The sequence below is a fragment of the Tenebrio molitor genome, chromosome X (assembly GCF_963966145.1).
Source record: "Tenebrio molitor chromosome X, icTenMoli1.1, whole genome shotgun sequence".
In the NCBI taxonomy this organism is placed as follows: domain Eukaryota; kingdom Metazoa; phylum Arthropoda; class Insecta; order Coleoptera; family Tenebrionidae; genus Tenebrio; species Tenebrio molitor.
Window position 1 is genome coordinate 6,751,609 of NC_091055.1, and position 26,284 is coordinate 6,777,892.

Below are 26,284 nucleotides of genomic sequence, written 5' to 3' on the forward strand. Positions count from 1 at the left end.
TTGATTGGTGCGCGTAAATTCCCACGAATAGTAAAGAGATAGCTTTCAGTGTATCGAATTACGAAATTCAATTAATTGAAACTGCCGTCAAATTGTGAGCTCCACTTTAAGAAAATTCAACAATTATTTACTGTATTGATACTCGTTTATTGTTTATAGTGGAAAGGAAATGTTGAAAATGAAATAATTATTGTTCGTAGTGTCAACGACCGTAATTGTTATCACGTTTTGAGGCATTTCTCGCCATGACGGAGTTTAAAATATTCATTTGAACTTTACGCTGCAGGAATGTTGCTGGCGAGAATATTTTGTAAAAATTGTAAATAAGTACACGATGTTATACCTCAGATTTAAATCAGGTTGTGCTGGTAAGAGCGAGTCTATATGATGACTCCTATGTAAATTTCATCCCGTACATCACAATAAGGGTTTTCAGAGGATCTCCCGATACCCTAACTGACATTAACCCAAAAGGATTAATGCTCCCATTGGTAGCACTGCTTCGTAAATTTTGCATTGGGGTTAATATGTTTGTATCTTCTATAGACCATAGACTTATGAAGCAGACAGTTCAAATCTTGTTCTGAAGTTTCAAACTCGGTGTATTATAAAGCAGAGTCAATAGATTCGAAAAGTGTTTTACCCACCCACACAGAATGTAGCAGATTGTTTAAAATATCAGTGGGGGAGCATATCTGTTTTACTAATTTAACTAGTCATTCCAATAGGAAACTAGTTAGTTCGGTAAGTTGTAACTGAAACGAAACAAGAGACGCCGATCAATTTTTGAAGTTTTTACAAGATCATTATTTCGAAAATGTGGTATAACGTTCATTTTAATGAAGTGCTAAAAGTGTGTTTTGTTTTCAAGGTGACAGAGGTCTTGTGGAAAAGTTCAAAAGAGGTTTATGTTTCGTATTGATATAACTGGATTGGGCCTGTTTCTTCATTTTTGTTCGTAAAAAGGTTGTAAAACTGCCGATGTAAATATTTGAAGTAATATTTGTAAAGTGCATATTTCGGGTTGGTTTCAATTTCGAATTGTTTGACAAGGATGTAAAAACCATTGTAGGTACGATTCTTGCCGCCAAAAGCGAAATAGTACTGAGTATAATAAATAGTATTGAACAGTTTATGAAAGTCTCACTGTGTGTTTGATTACAGTGACATTAAAGAAAAATATATTACAAAAATATTTTCTTTAGTTTTAAAGTTATCCTATTTCTTGAAAAATTTACTTCCGGATAAATTACTGTAATCTCGTGAAAGTTTGAGTTACCAAGGAAAAGTAATCGCAATTTTTAGAACCCTCTAGATGAGTCAGGAACGAAAATTATGATCTAAATTTATTTTCAGAACAACACTGCTATAGGAAACATTTCCATGTGATCGCAGCTCGAAATAAATGATTTGTTTGGGAGTCGGAGAAGAATTTTAATTATTACGTTACGAAAAAATAATAATAATGTTTGTGCCGCACTCGGTGACAATGACCGCAATCGCGACCGAGCAACTATCGAAAAAATTCGAATTTTGTTCTCTCCGTTCGTAATTTTATCCCTCTAATATTTGCAATTAAGTGGCCATAACGTTCCATTTATATTTAGAAATTAACCTGCCTCACCCCTTTCAAAAAACGTGTTAGACGCCCGGGGCAGTCAGACCGTTTGTCAGTCGCTTCCGCCCTAAAAATAAATTTTCCCTACAATAAAAGCTTACATTTTTATTTGATTCATCCCACTGTCAACTAATTTCACTCGTAGGTGTCATCTCTTTTGCCGTTGTCAGCCCGCAGCCATACTCTTTTTAAAATTGTGAGAAATATTGACTTAAATTTAAGCTAAACCAACAAAGGGAACGTATTTAAAGAGGAACAGGTAAAAAAAATTCTGTTGTGGCCTGGTTTGTTTCATTGCAAATATTTAGCCCCAGAGTAGTGTGGCACTCGTTGCATACAGGCCGGTGGTAAAAGCCGTAAATTTAAATATTAAAAGGTTCAAGTACAGTTCTTTTGTGGGCTTATTTACAACAAGTCATTTTTTCTTTCAAAAGAATATTTGTACAAGTCGGTGAAGTGGTCCAATTTGATTTTTTTTATTGTTGTTAAATTATCCACTACTTTTCAAGCGAGCTCGGATCATTTTGTCAGTTTATTGACAAACGATGCTTTTGAGGTAGTATTGTATAAATGTAATTAAATATGGATGTAAATAGCCACAACTAATTAATAAGTTAAATAATGGAGTCGACGGCGTCGTCGTTTTATTTATACACTGTTTAAGAATCGGCGAAGACTAAAACTGACAAGGGAATAATTATTGTCTTCTAAAGAGATAAAATTAACTAGATGCTTGGCCTGATTAATGTATATCTCAATAACAATAGTCTCGCGACTAGATTAATTATCATGTTAATGAAGCAAGCCGTGTTAACAATAAAAGTTTGAGAATAAGAGTGTAACTGCACATTGTAATAACAAAATTGTCTTAATCCAGCGAAATCGCAGAGCTTTGTATTGTTCGACGTCGCGTCGTCACAATTATTGCAATATTGTGGATGAAGAATTTGGTTTTGTAGCTTGTAGAACTATTATTACTGATCTGGACTTATGGACAATACCTTGGTTATATATAAGCTACAAGACTGGCTTCAACGAGATGAGTTCGTGAACCGCATGTTTGTAGATAATCAACAAGCTTTCATGTTTCCTAGTTCATGAATCAATATTATTTTCCAGATAGATTTCACAGTTAGAGCTCTGTTGCCAGTTACAACGAACTTTCCTGCCTCATCAGGCTTGAGCTACAGCTTCCACAAAAATTTCAAAAGGTCTGATAAATTCCGCCTTCATTAAAAGAAACTTAGAACAATAGAATCGAAGCAGTTTATTTTCGGGGAAACTTCTTCGAAGGAAATTGCCGTTTGTAAGTCGGAAAACGTTAAAGCGCTTAATATCTGTCGAATTAGAAGGGAAGTCTATTTTTAAAAATTGCGTAAGCTAAATAAGTCGTTAGTTTAACAGGAGACAGAGTAATACAGAGTTCGTCACGTTCATAGAACGTAACGCACCAGTTTTATCGGAGTGATTCTAATTTGCGAGAAAGTGTGTCCGTTTTGATTTAGAACAATCTCGGATATCGTTCCTGAATCATTCTTTCTCTATCACCGCAAGCAGTTACACATTTTTTTTGAAATTTTATGGTATAAATATGTCAATGTTCAAGACATTTCTGATATTGGATATTTGTGTTTACCAAACGTGCTTTATCCAAATTGGACAGCATTACATTTTTTAGGAAACGTGGATAATATTTTCTCGACATTCCAGATAACCTTTAAGAGCTGTTATGATCCCCGAGAACACGCTTTGTAGGAAAACTTGAGCTAATAAAAGTGCCCAGATAACTATTGAACTAATAAGATCGCAGAAATCACGGCAGAACATGATGTTTTAATGAACATAATATTATCATAAATGTTTTTTGAATCTGTTCCCTTATCTCGCTTTGTTGTTTGCTGAAATACAACCAAGTTAAATGTCCACATCATCCTTGGCTAAATATTTTAAGCAATACACAAAAGGTTTGAATTACGACCACAAGTACTTTATTCAATTAGAGATGATTTAACAAAGGAACAATTTAATAATGTATAAAATTATGTCTAATAATGCCTTCATATGTGGACAAGCGTGTTCTTTTTATGTCATACATTTTACATAAATCTTCTCATGTGGACTCGACAGAGATCCACTTTTAATCACATACGTAATTTCATTATCATAATAGTTTTATTGATTTCCACTTTAACCAGACGTTTGAAGGATCCTCGAATATTTTTAATTTGCAGTTCAAGTAGCTTGTTAAATTAGATGCTTCGTATCTAAACTCAATTTTTTCCGACAAAAATAGATTAATAATCCTTTGAATTTTATCACAAACGTCGAACGCTCCTCTGGTATTTTCATATTACATCAGAGTGAATCATAATTATGCAAAATTTATTTTAACAAAAGTAACAATAGCGTTCATCGATTTAACAGATAGGAACTTTATGAAAGGACAACGTAATGCAATCCAGACAATGAATAAATGATAGGAAATAGAAATAAACTACATAGTGGTAAACAGAAAAAAAAAACTCTGCATTTCATCTGTTTTATCTTATGATGCAATCGTTTCGGGTTTTTGGAGCTTTTTCAACTATTCCATGAATCAAGGTGTCATTGGAGAGATGTCGAGTAATTTTTAGATTAACTGAAATTGAAATATCGTAGACGAGGATCACTTGTCACACCAGTGGGTGTTGAAAAGTGATTTTTTAAGCACCCTTAATGAAAACGGTAATTTTACGTACTCACAAACGGACGAAAAGTAACTCTTTTTCGGACGCTGACCGTAGCGCCATCTATTGGTCTGTTTAGTAAGTTAGCAACGAAACCGACAAAACTGAAAAGTGTCCTGGCACCATAAACTATGTAAATAAGTACATAATTGTATTTCAAATACATACATAGTAAATTTCTAGATTTGTTGACAAGCTGATAGTATAAAAAAATTGTTAATTTGTATTGAAGTTATCTATGTATGTATTTCAAAAAGGTAAATACAATACATACATAGTTGTTTACCTAACGTATGCGGAAAGTGAAATTTCCCGCGTGAGCACTTTGTTTGTTGCTGCATTAGTGCGAACGCGGGAAATTTCTTCCCGCAAAAGTTAGGTACAATATTTTTTGTAACGAATAATTAAAAAATATTTAAAAATAAAATTAAAAACATAAATCATTTAACATTGGTAATTTTTTACTATTGGGTTGGTAGCACCTTATTAGATTATTAAAATTTAAAGCGTCGGTGCCGTCTACTACGACCACACAACACGTTGAACAAATTCTTCCCCTGTTATTACTCTTACCTTTTTAAATTGCTTATATTTTGTGTTGATGAAAATTAATTTTTGTAATTTTACAATTGCAAATGTGACGAAACGTCCGTTTTGTTTAAAATGAATTGATGTTTCCGTCTGTCCACGGTATTAAATACCAACCTTACAATGCAATTTCCTCTGATTTCTGCTTGGAAAGTAAAAAACACGGCGTACGGGAAATCGTTGTTTCCGCACTCCGAGGATAACCGGGAAATACCGATTTTGAGGCTGAGTACAAAAAATAAATTTGTAATTTTTTCAATGATGTCTTTTGCTTTTTAGTTTGTGGGGTCGCCTAAAAAATTTAATGTGCACCTCTGCCAAAAAGTGCCTCTTGTCACGGCTGCGCCTCGGCCAGAAAAGTCAGACTCGCGTACGAAAAAGATGCACTTTTTGGCCTTGATACACAAATAACTATAATATTGGCTCTATGGTATATATTTTTTGGCATTGGTAAATTGTCAGAGTTTAAAAAACAATTAAGTGATTAAAAAACTAGATTAGGGTCACGAATCTCGTTTGGAGTAAACAAATGCAAAGCTATTGATATGGTAACTGACGTTATGTCACCAAAGGTCATTGTGAAAGTTATCCACAAAACCAAAATCAGTTCAGGTTCATGCTCCAAAAAACGAGAATAACTTATCGAAATCCGTGTTTATTTTCGATTAGCAGTAGTAATTGCATTTTTTTAAAATATGTAATTAACGTCATTTGATGATGCCAGTGTTAATTAATTCCATATCGGTTGGAAATTTTTATACGCAGTGGGCAACAATATATTTTGATGAATGCAGTTATTCGGCTTTATATTCGATATGGAAATGTGACTGCTTCACATGGGATCTAAAATAAAGACTTAAAACTGGCCATATTCAGCATTCCCAATAGTCCAGCGACTTGAGCGTAAGCCCACTGTAAGCGCTCCTGAAATAAAAAGAAGGCAGGCAGGAATTTTGATAAATGATGATACAATTTTAAGCAAGAATGAATGAGCATTTTTTTACGGTGGAGAGATCCTTCACAGGAAATTTTATGCACAACATCCACCTTTCCGAGGCATGAGTAGCTGCTCCGCGTTATTAGTATGTCAAAATACAGGGTGGGCCGTGAATAATTACTGACACCTTTAATCTTGAATAATAATGAAGAAGATGGTTGCGCGTTCAGCGACACGGTGATTTACTCGTGCAAAGTTTTTAAAAGGAAAAATATTCCGGCTTTAATTAATTGAAAATCTGAGGTACCACAAACTTAACAACACCCAGTTGAGAGGTTATTCTCTACAACATATTGTTGTTGCAGGATTAGAGTGAACATGTTGTGGGAAGCGTGATAGATGAGGGTTAATTTATTTCAAGGTATATGAATAAAATTTCCGCATAAAAATAAAAAGATCTTGCTATATTGAAAATGCCGTGCAATGGAATGTCATAAAATCTGATCTCCCAACGAAGCATTTTGCATTTTCCTCTTTGTAAACATAATTACGTAGTAAGAGCTCTTGCAAAATTAAACGAAGGAACAACGCTAAGCAAGGGTTGCCAAATCGACTTATTGTTCCGGCTTTAATGTAACAAATTCTTTTCCATTTTATGGTATAAGTTGTTCTACAGTTGTCATAGAATCCGTGATCAATATATTATTCGTTAGAGAGGAGGCGTGTATTTATAAAAAATTAAAGACGATTTTAAAAATGGACGATGATACACGAGCGCTGAATCAAAACCGTCACAAGTATTTCAGACGTTTCGATTGTCAAAATGTATCGTCGTGTTCTCTCATAAGTGAAACAACATCTGGTGTAGTCGACAAATTCGATAATTAAAAATATATTTGTTTCGGCATTTATAACGCTATTTTCTGAAAAGACCCATCTGGTGACAAAACCTGATCTTAAATGGCACTGTACTACCTCGAGATTGCACCGTCAGGAACACATAAAAGTAAACTGTCTTTTCTGGATCGTTTTCGTCAGAGTAATCTCCATAATATTCGACTTGTAAATTATTCATTGTCGTTGAACGAGCTTCATAAACGATTATTTGTTATGAATATTACAGAATTGGTAAATTAGGAAACTACTTTCAGACCGTTAATACCTACAACACCGAATCGTACACGCTAGATTGGTTCGTCGACACAAATGAACACCAAGTTTATTAATTTAAGTGTGGTCGAAATTTTTGTTTACTTGTGGTTGAATTTCCTTTCATCATTGTCTGAATTTCGTGATAATTATTATTTGAAATAAACACAAGACGATTCGACTAAGCGTCAAAGCAGTCATTCTGTAACCATCAGATTTTCCGTTTCCTTACTTTTAGGAATGTCAGTTTTGTTTGTAGTAACTGTTTGTTTGTGAGTAGTATACATAATGATCCACCTTCTGCTAATTAATATCCATTTGTGTCTTCGAAAAAAGCTTTATTCTGGTGACACGTTTATTATCACACGAATTCACTTCGTCTCTTTCTATTGTTCGAAGTACACAAGCTTGATAGTTGAAATTAATAACTTTAGAATGCGAGACGAAGCTATAATTTGTAATGACATTGCACAAGCAACATATCAGAGACAATAAAATAGACAATGTACATTCCTGTCGACGAAGACATGTCCTACAACACAAGATTATTAGGTGTGTAGGAAGTCTTTCTATTAATAAGTAAGCTTTTGTTACTAAACATCAAAAGTTAACACTTGCTTAAAAAAAGCACGTATTGTGTCTGGGTGTTATCGAAATGGCAATTGATAACCTGTGAAATTTTGTTTTTTTTTTCGAAACCGAGATTAGATTAGCACTGCAGCGAAACAGATAAAAATCGAAGAGTCAAGAGTTTAAAACAAAATTTTTATTTTCGTCCTAATCAGTCCCGCGATTTGTCAAATTTGAGTGGAAAATTTGTCTATTTGTTTGGGTTTTACCCTTTCACTTTTAGATGTTTACCAGTTGACATGGTATTGTGTACAACCGTAACCGACACGTCAGATTACGAACGATCGAACTGATTATTATTAATACGTACGATTTTTCGTAATGGAAACAATGGATTGGATATTAACCTTCTCGTGTTTATTGTATTTAGAGAAATATGTTGTCATCAATCATTTTAACATTCGACTGGTCCAAGGGAAATTTTATCAAATCGCAAACAGACATTGTTGGTACCGAGGGAATATCAACTGAAACATATTTGTTCACTTAATTAGGAAAAACGTTTTGAAGACGGTTATTTCGTGAAATGTTTTTTTTTCCAAATTGGACTGTGTTACGCATTTTGCAGTTGCTCGCTTGGGTCAATGTGGTTTTCGGGAGTACGTTTCCAAGAAGGAGAGTAGAAATGGCGAGCATATTAATTTTTGATTGTGAGTCCTGTGTGGCCATTAAAACGCGGCTGTAACATTATGGTCATAAAGTTTTACCGTAAATTGCTCATCAATTTAATGTTGCTACATCAGTTGTGTTGTTGTGCTATAAATATGCGGCCAAAATTGAAAGAATGTTCAAGAGAAAAGGAAACCGAGAGGTCTTTCGTGAACCAGGATGTGTAAAGTGAGATCTTGTTTGAATATTACTGTTAACATGACTAAGATTTAGTTTGCTCACATTCTTCGTTCATTCCACAATGTCTGCGCATAAAAATGATACAAGTTTCGGTGCAGAATTCGCTTCTCAGAAACAGAATTTCCAATTTGTTCGATTGTTTTGGATTTAGTCAGAATTACGCAACACGCAATCGATTGTTGTCAAGCAGTTATTTTATTAAAACGTACGTGTTTTGTGTTGAATGGATTATCATATTTACACTTTCGCATATCTTTACATCGAAAGTATGGAATGGTGATGGACGAATAATTGAAACCGGCGATATGTTGTTGGTGTTTTTCAGGAGAACATTTCCATTCAGAAATTTCCATTTTCTAAATTGGAATTCTCATTACATAAGCATCTCTGTTTCGTCGTGTTTCCCACAAAATAAAACAAATAGTCATGTTTGGGTCAAATTTATTTCGTGCACGTTTCGTAAACGTATCTCACAGACAATGTCTAATCGTTTCGACTTAAGTTCGATCAATTAAAAAATAATTACATTGTACGGTTATGTTAAAAGAGATGTAATTAAAGGCGCGAAGTGTTGGAGCGAGAAAATATAAACTTGGGTTTTTAATTAATTAGTTTAAATATTGACTTTCAGGTTTTCCAGACCAGGTGTTTGGATAACCGTATCGGAAGATTGCAGATTATTGGAGAATGCTCGGAAGCGACAATCCAAACAATGCGCTCAAACACCTCAATCTCTACACCATAGAGAATTTCTTTGCCATCTTCTTCGAAATAAAATCAAAATTAAATATTTTCGCCGCTCGAATAACGTATTCGGCACGTTTTTATCATTCCATTCATCGGATAAATCCTGTTTTGCATATTTGTGCACATTCGCATAAGTTTCACCGGTCGAAAATTATCAGTAAATAGCATTCCCATTTATCTCTCTCCAATAATCGGTCCATTTATTTGCTGTTTTTGTCGTGTTAAAAGATTTTGGCACGTTTTGATATTTATCCATCTTGATTAACTTTTGTACCGGCGCGCCGCAAGTGAATTCTCCTTCGTGATGATCGGTTTATTTTTAAATCAATTTGCATCTCGTGCAATGACTCGCTTCTTCTAATAATTACTCCATCGAGTTCGTCTAATGAAATTCGTAAGCAACTTTTTGTTCCGAAACGACTATGTATACCTACCTAATTTGTTGTAAAAATATTTAATGCGGTTTCGGATATCAAATTCAATAATCTCTGCAGGAAATCTAGTGGTATTCCCGCGTTGGGTTGCAGTAATCCGGGGGTTGTATATATTAGCGCATCAACGTCATGACAAGGGTTACCTGAGTTCACATTGTACTATTGAACGTTGTGTATATTTTTTAGTTAAATTGAAAATATCACGAGCACACATGTTTGCACTTCGGTGTCAATTTTCCCGTGTAATAACGAAATTCACTTGCACTTGTGGATTTTTAATTTAAAAGCCCCAAGGAAAATGGAAACATTTACCGATACAGCGAGTTTAGTTTTATTTTGCTGAAATTAACGAGAACAAACAAACTTCAGTACGGATCGGCCTTTTTACGATGAAAAAATGGCTCCCTTTGGAAGTAATTATGTCGTTTGAAAATCGACTGAAACGTCAATTCCATAAAGCGAGATCACGTCAAATTTCAGGTTCCCCGAGGCTATAAATGTCAATTCCTGCAAAAAAATAGCCACGTTGTTCGTTGTTCTAATTAAGTATTCCACAATGTTTGAGTTTATTTTCAAAGTAATTTTTTAAGATTTACTGCCAGTTTCGAAAGCGGCTAGCTAATAAATCATTAGTGGGAAAGACGAAAGACATCCAGGTCTTGTTGGAACAATAAAATTAATTTTATCTGATTGTTTTCGACGAGGATGAAGTCCGCAATACGGGGACTGACAGTTTTCTCGGCGAGATGACGAACGACTGACAGAAAAGAAACCTCGCAGTTCACACAAGAAATTTTCTTTGAAACACAGACGAAAAGGTCACGGAAGAGCATCGAGGTTTTCTGGAATTGTCGCGTTTTCCGAGACGAATCGAATATTTCAGGATTCAGTGGTTTTTCCGTCAAGGAGAGACAAATTAGTTATTATCAAAGTCGGGATGGATCAGAGCAGTTTTACAAGGATAAACAAATCAGGATGTTGGTTTTGGAAGGTAGATGGAGCGGATTGATGTTTTGTTACAAACGTGGCGAGAGAAATTTGTCAATCTCTGGTTTTTGATTTTGGCATTCTGATTCAATTTTTGCGAGCAATGTCGTCGTCACATCGAAAATACAGAGAGGGGGTTGGTGTGCAAGTCTTAGCATTCTTATGAGTGAGAATTGAATTTTAACTTCATCGGTCGCTGCGGGCTAAGAGGGAAAAACTCGGAAGATGTAAAGTATGAGGCGAGTCGCGACGTTGCCTCTCTTTTCAACTTGAATACATAATTTTCAGAGGAATTTGCCACACAAAATAATAATGAGCAACTTTACAGTTATTGGCAAACAGAAGCTCTTATAAAATTTTGATTTTACGAGTAATTTACGCCGTCTTGACAGTTTAGTCTGCTACTACACAATTCCATTTCCGTGTTGTCTCCTAATATTAATAATACCCTATCCATGACACTTCCTCCTCCTAATGTACCTATGTATATTCTTAACTGCCGTTACGGGTATTTACATTAAGCATATTGCCCTGCATCATGTAGAAATATAACATGAAGCTTTCGGCTTCCTTGTAACATGTCCACAAATCATATTACACAAGAGGCTCGGTTATTATTCAACGAGAAACACGTCTGCCTCCGTCGCAACGCTGCAACTGCGTAGTCCCACCTTTATTTTTATACAGACATGTTAATCCTCAAATTGAATTTAACACGTTTGTCACTCCAACACACATTTAATTCGACACGAAATTGGGAATCTCGGTTTACGCCAATTTTCACACATTTGGAGCAGAATCACCGCAGCCGCGACCTCCATTTTTGACCGTTGATGCCGTTTCGAAGAATTTCCCTGGCAGATGGCGTTTGGAATGGTATTCTGCACGGCGCAGCCATACTTAACCTTTCCAGCTGATTAATTGTAATCGTTGGTACATCTGTTTACTTATGTCAGTACAGGTGATATTAGATGCCTGATCCCGTTGTCCGAGGTCTAGCGGCTGTACAAACGCATGGATTCTCACGATTCTCAACTCGCATCACGGCATGGCTGAGGCTCGTTGCCATTTCAGAACATTATTCTTGACCGGAGACTCTATCTACCACTTGAACCTAGCCAAAAGACGTCATTTTGCAGATTATCGCAATTTTGAATCGTATTTCGGTTCTCCTGGTCGGAAGTTAAAATCTTGCAACAATTAACATAGCTTTTACGCGCCTCCGTCTGGAAACATAGAGTTTTCCATGGCTGCTCACAGTCCAGAAACAAAGCAACTTTATATAGTCCGTTTCTGAGTTCGATGCCGGTAAGTCGTAAAACCGGGTTGTCATAAATCAATAATAATCACGGCTTAACACACGCACATGCCAATTTCTTTCGTCGGGAAGATACTTGCGTTCGGCTTACATTAACAAATTGGCCATCCTCGTTCTGAAAGCTGTGTGCGGGGTAAGAGTGAGAAAACATGATGTTTGGAAGATGCCAGGTAATGGATAGTACTTTACTTTAGAGCAGGAAATCCAAAAAGTTGAATTGTAACATTTTAATACCAGTAGAATGGCCTACGCTGCTTATAATTAATTATTCATGAGGTGTTTTGGAAGCACTGGAATCTGTCAGCGCTTCGGTGGTTTTATGGCTTAGCGGCATCGGGCTCAGAAACGTATACGTGATATACATAACGTAGTAAGTGGTACATAACTAAATATATAAAGTTAGCCAACTTGACATCTATCAAACATAACCACAAAATTTACAATTAATAAATGTTCTATTTAATATATTGAAAAGTCGGCGCATAAATCTTGTATATCACGCGTCCAGAAACTATTTTGCGAGCATTCGTGCTTGGAAGACTCGGCTACGCCTCGTACTGCAAACCGTGGTCGTGCTCGCAAACGTGCAGTTTCTGACCGTGTGAGACAAACAACTATTGTACAGAAAGAAAATCTAACATACGAAATAACTTCGTGGCTGAAAGGTTTTTTTCAAATTTTCAAAGTGAAAACGAGACGTTACTCGAGACGCGTCGTCGTGTTTCCGAAATGGTCCATTGTTAGAAAACGTGAAAGAAGTATGTAACAAGTTCGTGCGGGGTATATTAGGGGTTGAGAGTGTGTATCGTAAATTAATAGATTTCCATGGTTTATTGACATTTATTGATCGATGGAGGTTAAGTAGAAAGAGAAAATTGTAAGTAAGAATAATTGTTTCTCGGGTACGGTTAAGTGTTTACTGAATTTCGTTAATGTTTAAAAAGCTTCGAGTCTGCCGTGTCAGTAACTTAGATGTCAGTGCGATCCTCTTGGGTTTTCTCAGTCGTGACTGTATGTTTGTTTCCAGAAATTGCAAACCATCGGAGAGGACTTCTGTGGGTTAGATGTGAACACGCCTTTGGGAGGAGAACAACCCATCTCCGCTGTTCCGGTGCTCCTCTTTGGCACGAGGTTGACGGCAGTCGCCGCCACCTCCACAGGTGATTTCACCGTAGTCTTCATAGGGACCGCCACGGGACATCTCAAAAAGGTTAGTTGCCATGTTCTATTCCCTTAAAGATCTTGATGCCCCTCGAATGCCGCTTATTCTATTTCTCTCCTCCGGAATTGCCAGCTGACGTCATATCGTGAATTACCTACTGTTCCTCGACGAATCCCGAATTGCCCCTGATCCAATAAATAAACTAAAAGCCCATTCGTGAACCGTCAAGTGCCCCCAGGAAATGCAAGATAGATTTTTTCGCCGGTCATTTGTCAGAATCGCTTTCTTTTAAATATCACACCGGACGATTTTAACGCGTCGGACGGCCGTTTCGAATTTGTGCAAACACGTACGCCGTAATCGCGAAAAAATATATTCTGTAAATATTTTTTCCGGTTTTGTCGCAGTAGCGAGATCATTTAATTTATTCCATTTACACAACACCCATGGCCGGATTTGCCACCACTTATTCATGTTAAATAAAATATAAAACAAGCGATAAACTCTGTTAAATGTTACCAAATATTTGCCATTAAAACATCACTACGCATAATTTATGCCATTGATGATTTCGATTTTCGATAACAAATTCAATAGCGTGGACTGGGACTGGAAGCAAGTCGATTGTTTGGTGCGCTTCGTTCATTGTTCGTTTGTTAATAATGCAAAACTCTTCAGTAAATATAGTTTTACGAATTATATCAATTTCACCTTTCACGCCGCCACAACATGACATTCAGCCTGTTGGCGTTTCACAGCCACAAATAGACTTTTTATAATTCCTGCTGAAATCTACGCAGAATTCCTCGATCTTGATATAAAATAATTACCTCGCAGCGCCAAAATGGTTAACGGTATATATTTTAATTAACTCTGTTGCGACTTAGTTCAAACAATGATTATCGTTAATTACACTGTCTTAAACAAAGCATCCCTTTTTCTATTTCGGCCTTTATTACACTGGCTTCTCGTTTTAAATCCGAACTGTTCTGAATCACTTTGTATTTTCTACCGCAAATTAGCCTTATGACACGACTCTAAAAATACGTATGACTTCTTGACGTTGATAATAATTCGGTATCTCATCGAATTTCATTCGAGGAACGTTTTTAGTAGATAACGACGTTTCCATACAACTTGTAAATAAGAATTCCCTGAAACAACCGCTTTAATACAAACGCTTTGTGATAATGCAGATGTTTCGGAAAGCTCTTTAAACCAACTTCTGATTCGACTCCATCAAATAGTTTATTTTAATTGATTTAAGAGCCGTATGAACTTCCGACCAGCCGGTAAATTTTTGTCGAGTACATTTTTACGTATCCATATGGAACGTGTTCAGATACGACGCTGGTTGCAGTATTTTATTCGCACGTATAAACTGGTGCACTTCGTGATATTGATGATTCAATAAATTTCCCTTCTCCTTTATTTATGAAAGTTTTAAAAGAGCCAGCTTGGTTGCACAAAATCTGTTTAAAAATTGAACGCGGCCACACTTAAACCGACCCTCGAATTCACCGACAACTTCATTTCGGATGCTTCACCCCCACAAATATCCGAATGGGTCTCTAAAAAATGTCGAAAATAACCCGGTCCTTTTTCATTTTTTCCCAATAAATTTTAATCGCTTCAAATTCAAATAAAACTTTCGTTTGATTTGCAAATAGGAGTGTCGCTCGATATTTCGACATGCACAAAATGTATTACGGAAAAATCGTAACGAGTCGCAGGTCTGTCTTCGTGTGACATCGAGGAAGTTTTTTCAGAGGTTCAGAGGTCAGACGTCTGCGATGAAAAATTCAGAGGTAACTATGAATATTAGACGAAGGTTTTTGCGTTAATAATGAAAATATCATGTTATTTATCATTGGAATTATTGCATTTAAAAACGAGTCACACTTTCATACGTATAATTTACGATCGATCACCCAGCTCGTAATAAATACACAATCAATATCGGAGAATGCACCGATCTTGAATACACAAACTGCAACGGACGCACTTTCAACAAATCTCATTTTTGTGCCACGTAATCGAATTAAAATTCATAAATTCGAACAAACTATCAGATGCTCCAGTTGACAAACAATAAACAAACTTATCGGACACGCATTTGACGTAACCACCTAAAAAATATGTATTTGCAGAGTGTTTGAAGTGTTCGGTGTGGCTTTGTTTCAAACAATTTCCTGTATCGATCATCCGGCACTATAATAATATACTCTGCTTATAAATACAAACACGTGTACAATTGTTGACACAACCTGCAACATCCATGCAACATAATGTTCACGAACTAGTACGCCGGCTCTGGAATTTCAACAGAATTTTCCGCATGTATGTTGTATGGAAGCCATAAAGAGAATATTCTCTTCTTCTATTTAAAAAATGTTGATTGTATTCTGTTTTTTAACTGTAATCGCAATCGACAGATGTAGTTTTTTTCCGTTCTTACAAAACTCGCCCTGTCGCCTTCGATCGCCAAGACAATCGGTAATTGTTTTCGTTCTTTTATTCAATCGTATTCAAATATTTGTTTATTATGTCAATATTTAACGATTGTCACCTTCCAATCGATCGAAATTTGCACCTGCAATTTTTTGTGAAGTGCCGAATTGTATTAGAAAATATCTGTGGAAATCTGGTACCCCTCGTGTGTTCTCATCGTTTAATTTACAGAACAACACGAAAGTGCACAGTTACACTTCTTAAACTAGAAGATTCTCAATTTTCCGATACGTTTTTCTGTTTTGATTACAAATAAACAGGAGTTATATTGGAATGGAACTTGAGGAATTTCTCTTTTCGATTTTCACTTGAATGACGCCCTAACACCGACGGAATGAAAGGATACTTCATGTTAGGTTCCGCATCAGTCGTTCATGCTTCAATTTTCCGGGGAACACATCAAGAAAGAAAAAAAACTTATGACATATGGACAGTAATTTACCCAACGTGGATAGAGGTTAATTATTCAAGTGAAACTCTTTGTTTCTGCAAAATAGACAGCCATATTTGAAACATTAAATTATGGTAAATATTTTTTTTCTGATACACATGCAAATTATGTTCAAGATATGTCAAAGATACGTATCGTAAGATATTAATTACCAGCTGACGTGTTTTACATTTTTCTGTGTACCATCTGTATGATCATCATTTTATTCGTTAAATATCCTTGGTGAAAACATCGACGGGTTTACTTATTTTCTATTAAATTTCGGACGCAAAGCGTTAAGTAAACGAAAAATGTGATCGTTGAAAATCTACAGCTTTCGTTGTAACAAATTCGAATACTTGAACTAAACTTTCAAGCTAATTTTTAACTGATAATCTCAAATTCAGATATGTAATTGTTTCGATGATCGATCACATATAAATAACAACCATTTTCAATGAATTTTTTTTCGTTATTTATTTTGTAGATATTGATTCGTTATTGACTCGTCAAAATTTTAAAGATAATTGTGGATACATTCTGTTGCAAATTCAAAGTTTAATTCGTAACGAAATATTTTTTGCATACTACAAGCATTTTCATCGATTGCGTATTCAAATTTTTTCACTTTAAAATGTTAACGCATGTGAAGTGTATTTATCTATTTATTGACGTATAGACACTTGAAAATTTTAAGCTATATGTTTAACAAATAAACCGGTAAATAGAAAATCCAGTTCGATGTTCATTATTATCAGTCTTTCATTTTTAGTAATAATGTAAACGAGCGGGTTTAGAGCACGACGAACGCAGTGAGGAACCGAGTTCGACAACCTGTCTTGTCAAACGAGTGTAACATGCTATTTTTTCTACTTCGGCTTCATTAATTTAATTTTTTTTTAATATAAAACAATTATCTAGTGACTTTTATTTTAATGGAATTGGGTTGGTATTGACGAATTTCAATTTCATTGAAAATTAAATTTCAAATTGTCTCCCAAATGTTGTTGCAATAATAATCTACCCCCTTAATCTCTTAATGCTCTTTGTGACACCGAAGTAGAAAAAGTCTTTTGTTTTAATTTTAAGACATTTTTACATGCAAGAAGCACGACATTGTTTCGAACAAAGATAATAATTAAAATACGATGTTGACGTATAGTTATTGGTATTAGTATCTATAATTCAATTTAAAAGTTAATATAGAAAAGCAGTATGGATTTGCGCTTTAATATAGAAAAGCAGTATGGATTTGCGCTTTTATTTATTATTTATAACTTTATTTCAAAATAAATGGAAATGCCAGAATGACAAAATTTACTCTTTTGTTTGTATGGAGAAGAGATTACAAAAATGTGGTGAAAAATAGAGACTTCAGTTACTAAATTATGTTAAATAAGCCGTGAGCATTTTTTACACCGAATTAAATTTTGTTTTAAACCGTTTTTATTTACTCTTTGTTGTACAAACGCACGTAAAAAATTGTAATCTAGGGCACGTGAATATTGGATTTTTTTTACAAAACCGTTGATGTATGTATGTTTTGAATTGTAAATAGATTAATTATAAAATTTGAAATTAATGAATAATTTTTTACGCATCTGCCGTTAAACAAGTCTCATTATTTGACGTTGTATTGTTTTTCAAATATGGTAAATTGGAAAGTTAGTTAAAATGAATTACTGGAATTCTGACGAAATAATTGAGAGGTCGTTGAAATAAATATTCGTCAAATTGAGAATGTTGAAAATGCCTGGCGCAGCTAACAAATCAAATATGTATACAAAACCTAAATCTGCGGAAAAATAGACATATTAATAACCGAACAAGTTTTGATTCACTCGTCGTTCTCTGTATGGGTGGTGAATTTAAAATTTATTCATCAATCAGTCGACCAATTGTCATCAGTCGGTGTCTCTCAGCGCAAGATGTCGCATTGTAAAATTTCAATTGTTCTGTGTATCTCTATTTCCAGCTTCCCAAACAACAAGGTCTATGTTCGACTAACAAGGGAACTTTGACTAATATTGTTATTCAAACTCAATAGGGTAGATGATATAATTATTATCTGCGGCAACAGTCAAAATCTATCTAGTTCAGCCGAACAATTTCAGAAGTTCCGGCCTGGACGCGCATTTCGGTTTTTTTTCTCTGATAAATTAACTTATAAATAGGATTATCTGCGTGAATGCCGCTAAATAAACAATGCATGTTGTGGCTCCTGTTCGTTACTCAGACTCAACATCAGTACAAAATATTTATCATCATTTTTTCTTTTTGTTTTAACCAAAATGAACAAATAATGAGGGGGGGCAAACAAGCGTTGACATTATCGTTCGTAAATTTTCCGACAACTATAAAAAATTGTTGCCATTTAAAAACCATTCCGACGTCGTGAATCATGAATCAGGGGACCCGGATAAAATTTTAATTATCAGATGAGACGGCGCAGCGTCAAGTTTTATCACAGAACTGGTAGGTGGCGCGACGGCCTGCCTGAATGCTGTCGATTATCACCTGACCAGCTCGCATTTATCCGCACAATTTTTAATTGAAAGATGGTTGAATTCTATTGATTTTTAGCAAATGTTACAGCGCTGGCTGTCGAGTGGTTCATAATAAATGCGCCTTGGGTTGGAAGATCGCCGGTTTCGACTTCCCATTGATTTTCAACGTAATTTATTGGATTCTGGATACGTGATCAGAAATTATTAATATAGTGCGATTTAAATATTCAATATGTTAAATGATGAAGGTTGCGCTAATGCGAATCTATGGTTTCATCTCTGCAACATTCCATCTTTGCCCTTTGAAGGTGGATGCCTTGGCAAATATCTGTTCCATGATATTGGTTATTAGTAAAGGATTTATTTCAGTTGGTCGGGTTTTTCTGGGATGAATGGGTATTTTCAGCGGCTCAATCTGAATTAAATAAAACAACGATGAAAAAGTCCAATTGAAATAAAAACGGAACGGAATTGTAATGAATCTCTGCAACATAAAAAGTCTATATATTTTTGTAAACGGTCGACTGGCTTTGGAACTACCCTATCCTTACGTTACGTGGTATGAGCTCTATCGCCCCTTCCTCTATCCCTTTGTGGCGTATAAAACTCCGGGGGAAAACTTGAAAGTAAAGGGACCGGACCCCAACTAACAATGTCACATTAATCGAAACAAAGTAATATCGATGGCCAGCGAAACACCTAAGAGAATGTTAACGCGGAACTTGACGGAGATACATATTATGCCAGTTAATCTCCACTACTCCATCTTTTTATTAAAGTTTAATCCTGAAAGGCGCACGTGCGCCGATAAGATAAAATCAATCTTTTATGTTGCTGAAACGGCAACGTACTTAACATACGAGACTACTTTATTTAAATAACCGTTATTCAAAACTGATAAATACGCAAACGCTTTTTTCGGGGTTGGTTAAAAGTCCCTGCGTACCGACAGAATACGAAAGGACACCGCCACGATGTGTAATTGCACGGCAGGATATCACACAACGCAGACCTGATCCTGTTTCCCGCTTGGTATCCCGCCATGTAAATATTTCGCGTCAGTGTGCGTGGACCTTTATGCTCTCACGATAACCATCCAGTCGTGCAATAGATATTCTATTCCAGATATCTATTTAGATAACTTGAGCTTGGAGCTTAAGCTGATAATTATAAAGCTGCAAAGATGTTTACACAAAGCTACCTTAACAAAGTAGATTCGCAAAAAGTCAACACTGTCTGTCTATCTGCACTAAGAATACAAACGCTAGAGTTTTGTTTTTTTTTTTCTGAATAAAAAGTATTCATATTGTGGTAATGTGTACACACATAAAATTAACGACTCAATTTCAACTTACTCGTTCCATAGTTTTATCAGCGAGTGTTGAATTTTGTCAATTATAATACTTTCGAAAGCTCGATAAAATATTATTAACAGTTCGTCCATTGTGCGAGCGGGAGGTGCGCTTAGGACGAACATTTTTACAGGCTATTTCGTTTTATGGTAAACTCATAGAACAAGAACGGAAATAATAAATTCGCGTAATGTAATTTTCTTTTTTCTTATCGGGAGGCTTAACTTATACAATAAAACTAAACGAAGAGCGGGACCCGGTTTAAGGCCCAAAGTTACGCAGATATCCAATCTTGTAATTATAAAGAGTCAAGACACTCACTGTGGTGGAATTTGGAAGTTTAAGGGCATATATCAACAGGGCACAACGAGCTACCCACCCGCTATCATATTGTCTACCGGATACAGCACTCGGAAGCATCTACAGCCCTCAGTATTCCAACAAAGATATAATTTTCACATAATAAAGTTTATTGTATTAGAACTTCTGGAATATTATGGGCGTGTCTGCGAACGCGCCATCACTTTTTCCAAAAATTCATTAAAAATATCACATCCTTGCAATTAGAATGTTACTACACTATTGTGTGAAATCTTAAAATATACAGTTACACGATTTGTAAACCTAATTTGCGTATTCTTTATGCAAGCTTAAATTACTGGAATTACTGTGCCAGTAGTAATTATTGTAATGCGTTAACTGGAATAGTTATGCTACTACACTCTATGTTATTTTTATTTACTCTGAAATTAACAAACACGTTAATAATATTTTTTTTAAACGGATTGATTTTTTTTTAGCATGATGTGACCCGAAATTTGTTTTCGACTTACCTAACTGGTAAACACACACTTTAGGTTAAGGTAGCTGCAATTTCCCTACCGATGTTGTAAATTTCTGGGGGATATTTACAACATCGGTAGCACGCATCGTTAATTTTCTCTTTTTACAGTTACTTTAAAATTAAAGTGTTCATACGATACTCGAATTTAGTGTAAAAAAACATATTTACACGTATTATTAATCAAATAGTTTTCTTTAATTTTTATTGACTAGTACGTATAATCATGATGAAATAGGGAAAATAGAAATATCGGGTTGGCAGCTCTGTATGTCAAGAAGTCTGACATTTGTTATTTCATAAAAATCTGCAAAAATTATCCCTCTACGGCAAAAATGCAAAATAAAACGTTTGATCAGCCGAAAAGTCTAATACAGTATGTACAAGGTGATTCAAGTTTTACCGTCCGCACGATAAACCCTATTAAAACATTAATGAAAATTAGGAAACGTTAGGGTTACATTCCCTTGATATAAGGCTTCAAATCTGTGCAATCAATTTTCCGGTATCACTTCATTCAGAGCTATAAAATAAAAATCATTGATTTTGAGCAAAAAAAATTTTTTCGTACACCCTCGTAATTCACAATTAATTCAAACAACACATTTATGAAATTCGTATCAAAAGAAAATTATTAGTTTTTGAATTATGTATTCCAATTTTAACATTAACAGCGAAAAATGACCAAGATTTACAACTACAGTGTCATAAATAAATACCTCATTGTTGGTAGACATCTGTTGAGGACTTTTCTAGTAGTTCTTAAGTCCCTAAAGGGTACCATAAACAACCCACGTCAACGTCTTTTGTGGAAGTGACCGCCCAATTTAATAATAAATCATAGCTAAATTTTGCACTTTAATATCAAATTACATTTATTTCAAAAACCGGTGTTGTTTTCATGATTTCCATGACACCAAATTTTTCCTAAATGTTTGAAAGGACTCTCATTGAAAAATTATGTAAATTTATGTAGTAATTATTGAATTAAAATGAAATATTTACCTGTTCCATTGAAATTGAAATTTTTACAGAATATTCTACAGCGATACATAATCGTTCCTGCATTTTTTGAGAATTTTAAATCGATTAAAAAACTTGAATCAGTCGGTACAAATGTCGTACGGTAAGTATTTTACAGCGCTCAACCTAATCAGGCACTTGGCTTCGCCATCGTGTCTGAAACCTAGTTTTTGCGCTGTAATATAACCTACCGTACTCTAATGTAAATAAATATTAGCAAATTCCTAGTTTTTGTTACAGCACTATCGGAATTAACATGTGTATAATATTTGAATTCTTTTTCGTGCATCCAATTAATTATTGCTTGATAGCAACATCCATATTAGTGTATGAGAGAATAAATCCCTTTGAAATCCCTCTTTAGCGAATGACATGTATTTTAATAAAAGCCATATAATGAAAGAGAATTAAGTGCATTTATTATAAACGAACAAATAAAATGTTAAAATTGAATATCATTCTACTACAGTGAACATCATGAATACCATCCTATTAGCTTATGCACAGGTGAATTAGTGTTTTAATTTTTATGCTTTCATACGGAAGTAATATTTTGTTTTTTAAAATGGCAAATGTTTCACTAGTAGATACTGTAGCGCTGCTCAACGAATATACTTTTACAATGATGTGGGGAAGAATCACATTGAGAGGAATTTAAAAAGTGCCAAACTTTGGTATAAGCTAAGCTGTGTAAGATTACCACAATGATCCCAGATGTTATCCCGTGTCAGTTCTGATTGTGATAAATTGGTTCTTAGATGTGCATAAGTACACTTCTCTTACTACCTACGCTGCTGGATTCCGAAAAACATCTTTTACACGATACAAGAGTAAATAAGATCCCACATAATGTAAATGAATTAACCATCGTGTGCGTAAGATACAAAAAATAATTATAATTTTATATATAAAATAAATATGCTTAGGGATTTAAAGCAGATTACTTTTTAATTAAAAACAAACTGAGCGTATGTTGCGAGAATAAAATATGAATTTGATCTTATGGTGGCAATTATTCACTTCAGTTTTAATTGGAAATGACAGAAGAGTTTTTAAAGAAAGGCTTTATTGGAAGTGGTGAATTAATCGTGCCACGTCTTAGTGAAGCTCTGTCGTGCAGAGACCGTTTCAGAGTTGCATCTCCTGCCTGTAAAATCGATCGTGTCGGAATTGATTTTTAGATGTGTGTGGCACGTCTTTGTTGTAACTTAATTTGTTTAACTCGCAAGTTTCGATTGGGCAAAGCAAATTATGTTTTAAATTCCTTGGACGACTGTGGGGATTTAAATTGTAGGAGAAATGTAGATTTAGATTTTTTTTTATTTGGTGTGTTTCCCTTTTGAGAGTTTCAAGAAAACCGCCAACCGCCTTTGTTTCCACAGTGAAATTTGATTATCGCATTTCCGTAGTTATTAGATTTTCGGCAACAGTTTTAACTAAGAGAGACAGCTTTTTTATTTTTTCCACGAAAAAGTGAAAGTCGTAAGCTAGTTTTTAGATTGAGTGCAAAACTTCGGCTTAACTGTGATCGTTCAAATATTGGCATTAAATTGTTCGCAATTTTTCTAAAAGGTTTTCCAAACTCAAAAATTGGTCTTGACGTTTGGTAATGTTTAGGCGTAAGTGGATTATAGATTGCAGGACAAATACTTTTTCATTTTCTTTCAGAACTTGAGAAGCGTTTTATTAGGATGGAACATCGTCAAATACTAACTAAACATAGATAGCAAAGCATTTAAATATGTGACAGCCTGCCATAAGATAGCTAACATTGTTGATTTTTCTCCTGGTATTACTCACAACTCAAATTACATACTCGACGTGCTCACGTTTAAAAAATATATTTACACGATTTATTCATGTTCATTCTTTCCGGCACTAATCAACATCAAATTACATTTTTTTTTAAATAATAAATACAGTCAAAATCAAATAAACACAATAATATTCAAAATAGATATTTTAATTATCTGGCGCATATAATGAAACCTGTCCATAAATAAGCACTCTCGGTGTTGGAAATATATTTTGAACAACAAATACGGCAAATCCTGATTGTTAATTTAATTTGCATTGAGGTTTACATTTTCAATGATAAAGTTGATTTCAGTTAGTTTGAGCGAGAGTATTGCAACAACCGTGCACAAATATAAAATAATTTTGAATCTGTTGGGTGATTCGAATGTGTACCAATAAGATTGTTATCCTATTACATGGCGGATATCCGGTTTTTTGAAACACGAGTGTATTCCGCTAAGCATTTGATTTATCAAAGCGAAGAAATAGTGGTAGTAAATTAAATTTTTTCATTCCGCCTATATGCGGAGTTTAATCGTAAAATATTTTATGATCCAAAGACATAAATAAACAGAATCCAGCAGACAATATTGTGTCACAGTTTATGCAGTTCGTATTTTTGGTTTGCTAGTTGAATCGTCTTCGAGAATCGTTTTGGGATATAATTGATGAGAGAAATTTGCCGCCACAATGTGCATTTAAATTTTTGTATTTATTGGAAGCGAATCGGGTTTTCCGCTTTTTTCCTTTTTGTCATGAAATTCTTTTAAGAAATGGCTGTTTCCGATAGCGCATTTACAGCAGGAAATTGTTCGTTTCACCGAAAGAATTCAGTATAATACTGGAATAATTATTGCTTTATCTTCACTTCATTTTCGAGCGAAATAAGGAGAGACGAGTTACACTTCCTAAACGTCGATCGGTCTAAGACGTTCGTGTATTTTAACAAACGACGAATTAATGTCGGAGCAGTTTTTGTTGGTCTCCATGTTCACCGTCGATGGATTTATTTTAAAAACGTACGTTTGCGTTTCAGAAACATTTCTTATGAGAGTTCTGCAATAAAGATTCATAGATACGGTGCTTTAATAGCGGGATCGTTATGAGTGCCGTAAGGAAGTTTGCGAGGGTTGTTTCCAATTTCAGACGGCGTGAATGGTTCCATTTATTTCTTAACTTATATATAAAAAGTAAAGTCGAACATAAACTGGTACACCTTCCCTAATAGAAAGTGACCCTCGTGAACCAGCCGAACTCCTCGCACAAGAGTGTCCTTTGATTCCCCGAAAAGATGGAAAACATTGGGGCGGATGTGACGTACGCCCTCCAGTCCAAAGAATTGAATCAGCTACAGTTGTGCTTGTCTATTATTTCGCACCCCTGCGATGTCAAATGGCAGTTTATGCAGAAGGCGGTGCTGCCAAACGCTGGTGGCGAATACATAATTCCAAGTTGGGACGGTTTTTTCGAATAATCATAACACATCTCTCTCGACCGACAATTATGTGGCTTCTTCTTCCGTTCATCCTCTTTCCGCAGTATCGCACGTCCAGCCACCACAGATGGCTTTCGATGTTTCCGATTGAGTTGTCCGAAACTACTAATTGTGGTTTGAGACGATGAAACATAAATAAACTCGCACACCGTCCGCAATATTAATTTTAAACGGGAGTAATTTCGTTAGGGCGGCTTAAAAAACCTGCACACCACCCCCGATCCGAAATCAAGAGAGCACAGAATTTGTAAATGCAAATGAAACCTTCAATCTTGCATACCAAGTAATGACAGCCGCGCAGTCTAAATAGAAGCCGCTAGGTAGCGCTGTCGAATAATACCGCCGATTTTCTCCACACAAACCTATTACTTGTTCATTTTACTCTGCACGATCCACATAGTATTAATTAGAGTTAATTCACGCACGACCACCCACAATAACACCAATCAACGAACGAAATAAAGAAATTCGAATGCGTTCCGCAAATGCTAAATAGAAATTTGATGATTGTGCAAGGTGTATTAGTAGTGATGCCCGAAATTACAATTCGTGCTATGCGAAATTCGGCTAACGAGAGGACAGCATTTACCTCATCATTGAGGTTAGATAAATTCGGGGTCGGGTGACAAATTGATGCAGTCTAACCAGAACAATATTCGCCTCCCTGGAATTCGCATCTGAAGGCGCATATATTATAACTTTCGACTTACCCCTTACCTGAACTATCTTATTTTAGTTTATGACACTTGTAACTCCTACAGTTAATGCCCTTCAGTGTAATTTATCAAAAATGAAATTTTTCCGATATCGAAATTTCAAAAGAGAACACGGACGGCTTCGTGTTATTATTTAGAAGCAAAACTTTCAATGGAGAAAATATTTCCCTACTCTTAATATTGCGCCGGAGGAATTTTTAATATGCCGCAAAATTAGTAGGTACTCCTGTTTCATTTTTCAATACGAATCATATTCATTTTATAGATTTTTAATATAATCGTAAAAAAAAAGTATTGCTTCGGTCCCGGAACGTAGTGGAATTTTTGCTCTATTCGACGCGACTCCGGAGATATCCGAGATTTTTATACGCTATTGCTAAATCAGTTCGATCATAAAACATTAATCAGGAGCAGATCGCGAAAATGTTTTCATTTCAGTTAAATACGATCCAGATAATTAAGTTCGT

The 26,284-nt window shown here is 35.2% G+C and overlaps 1 protein-coding gene across 3 annotated transcripts in view; it reads left to right on the forward strand.

Moving 5' to 3' along the window:
• Nucleotides 1–26,284, forward strand: part of PlexA (plexin A) — a 62,415-nt gene that overhangs the window by 12,860 nt on the left and 23,271 nt on the right. For all 3 annotated transcript variants that reach the window (XM_069060773.1, XM_069060772.1, XM_069060774.1), the window contains one exon: nucleotides 13,011–13,193. In XM_069060773.1, coding sequence (XP_068916874.1) covers nucleotides 13,011–13,193 — 183 coding nt within the window. The remainder of the gene's footprint in view (nucleotides 1–13,010; nucleotides 13,194–26,284) is intronic.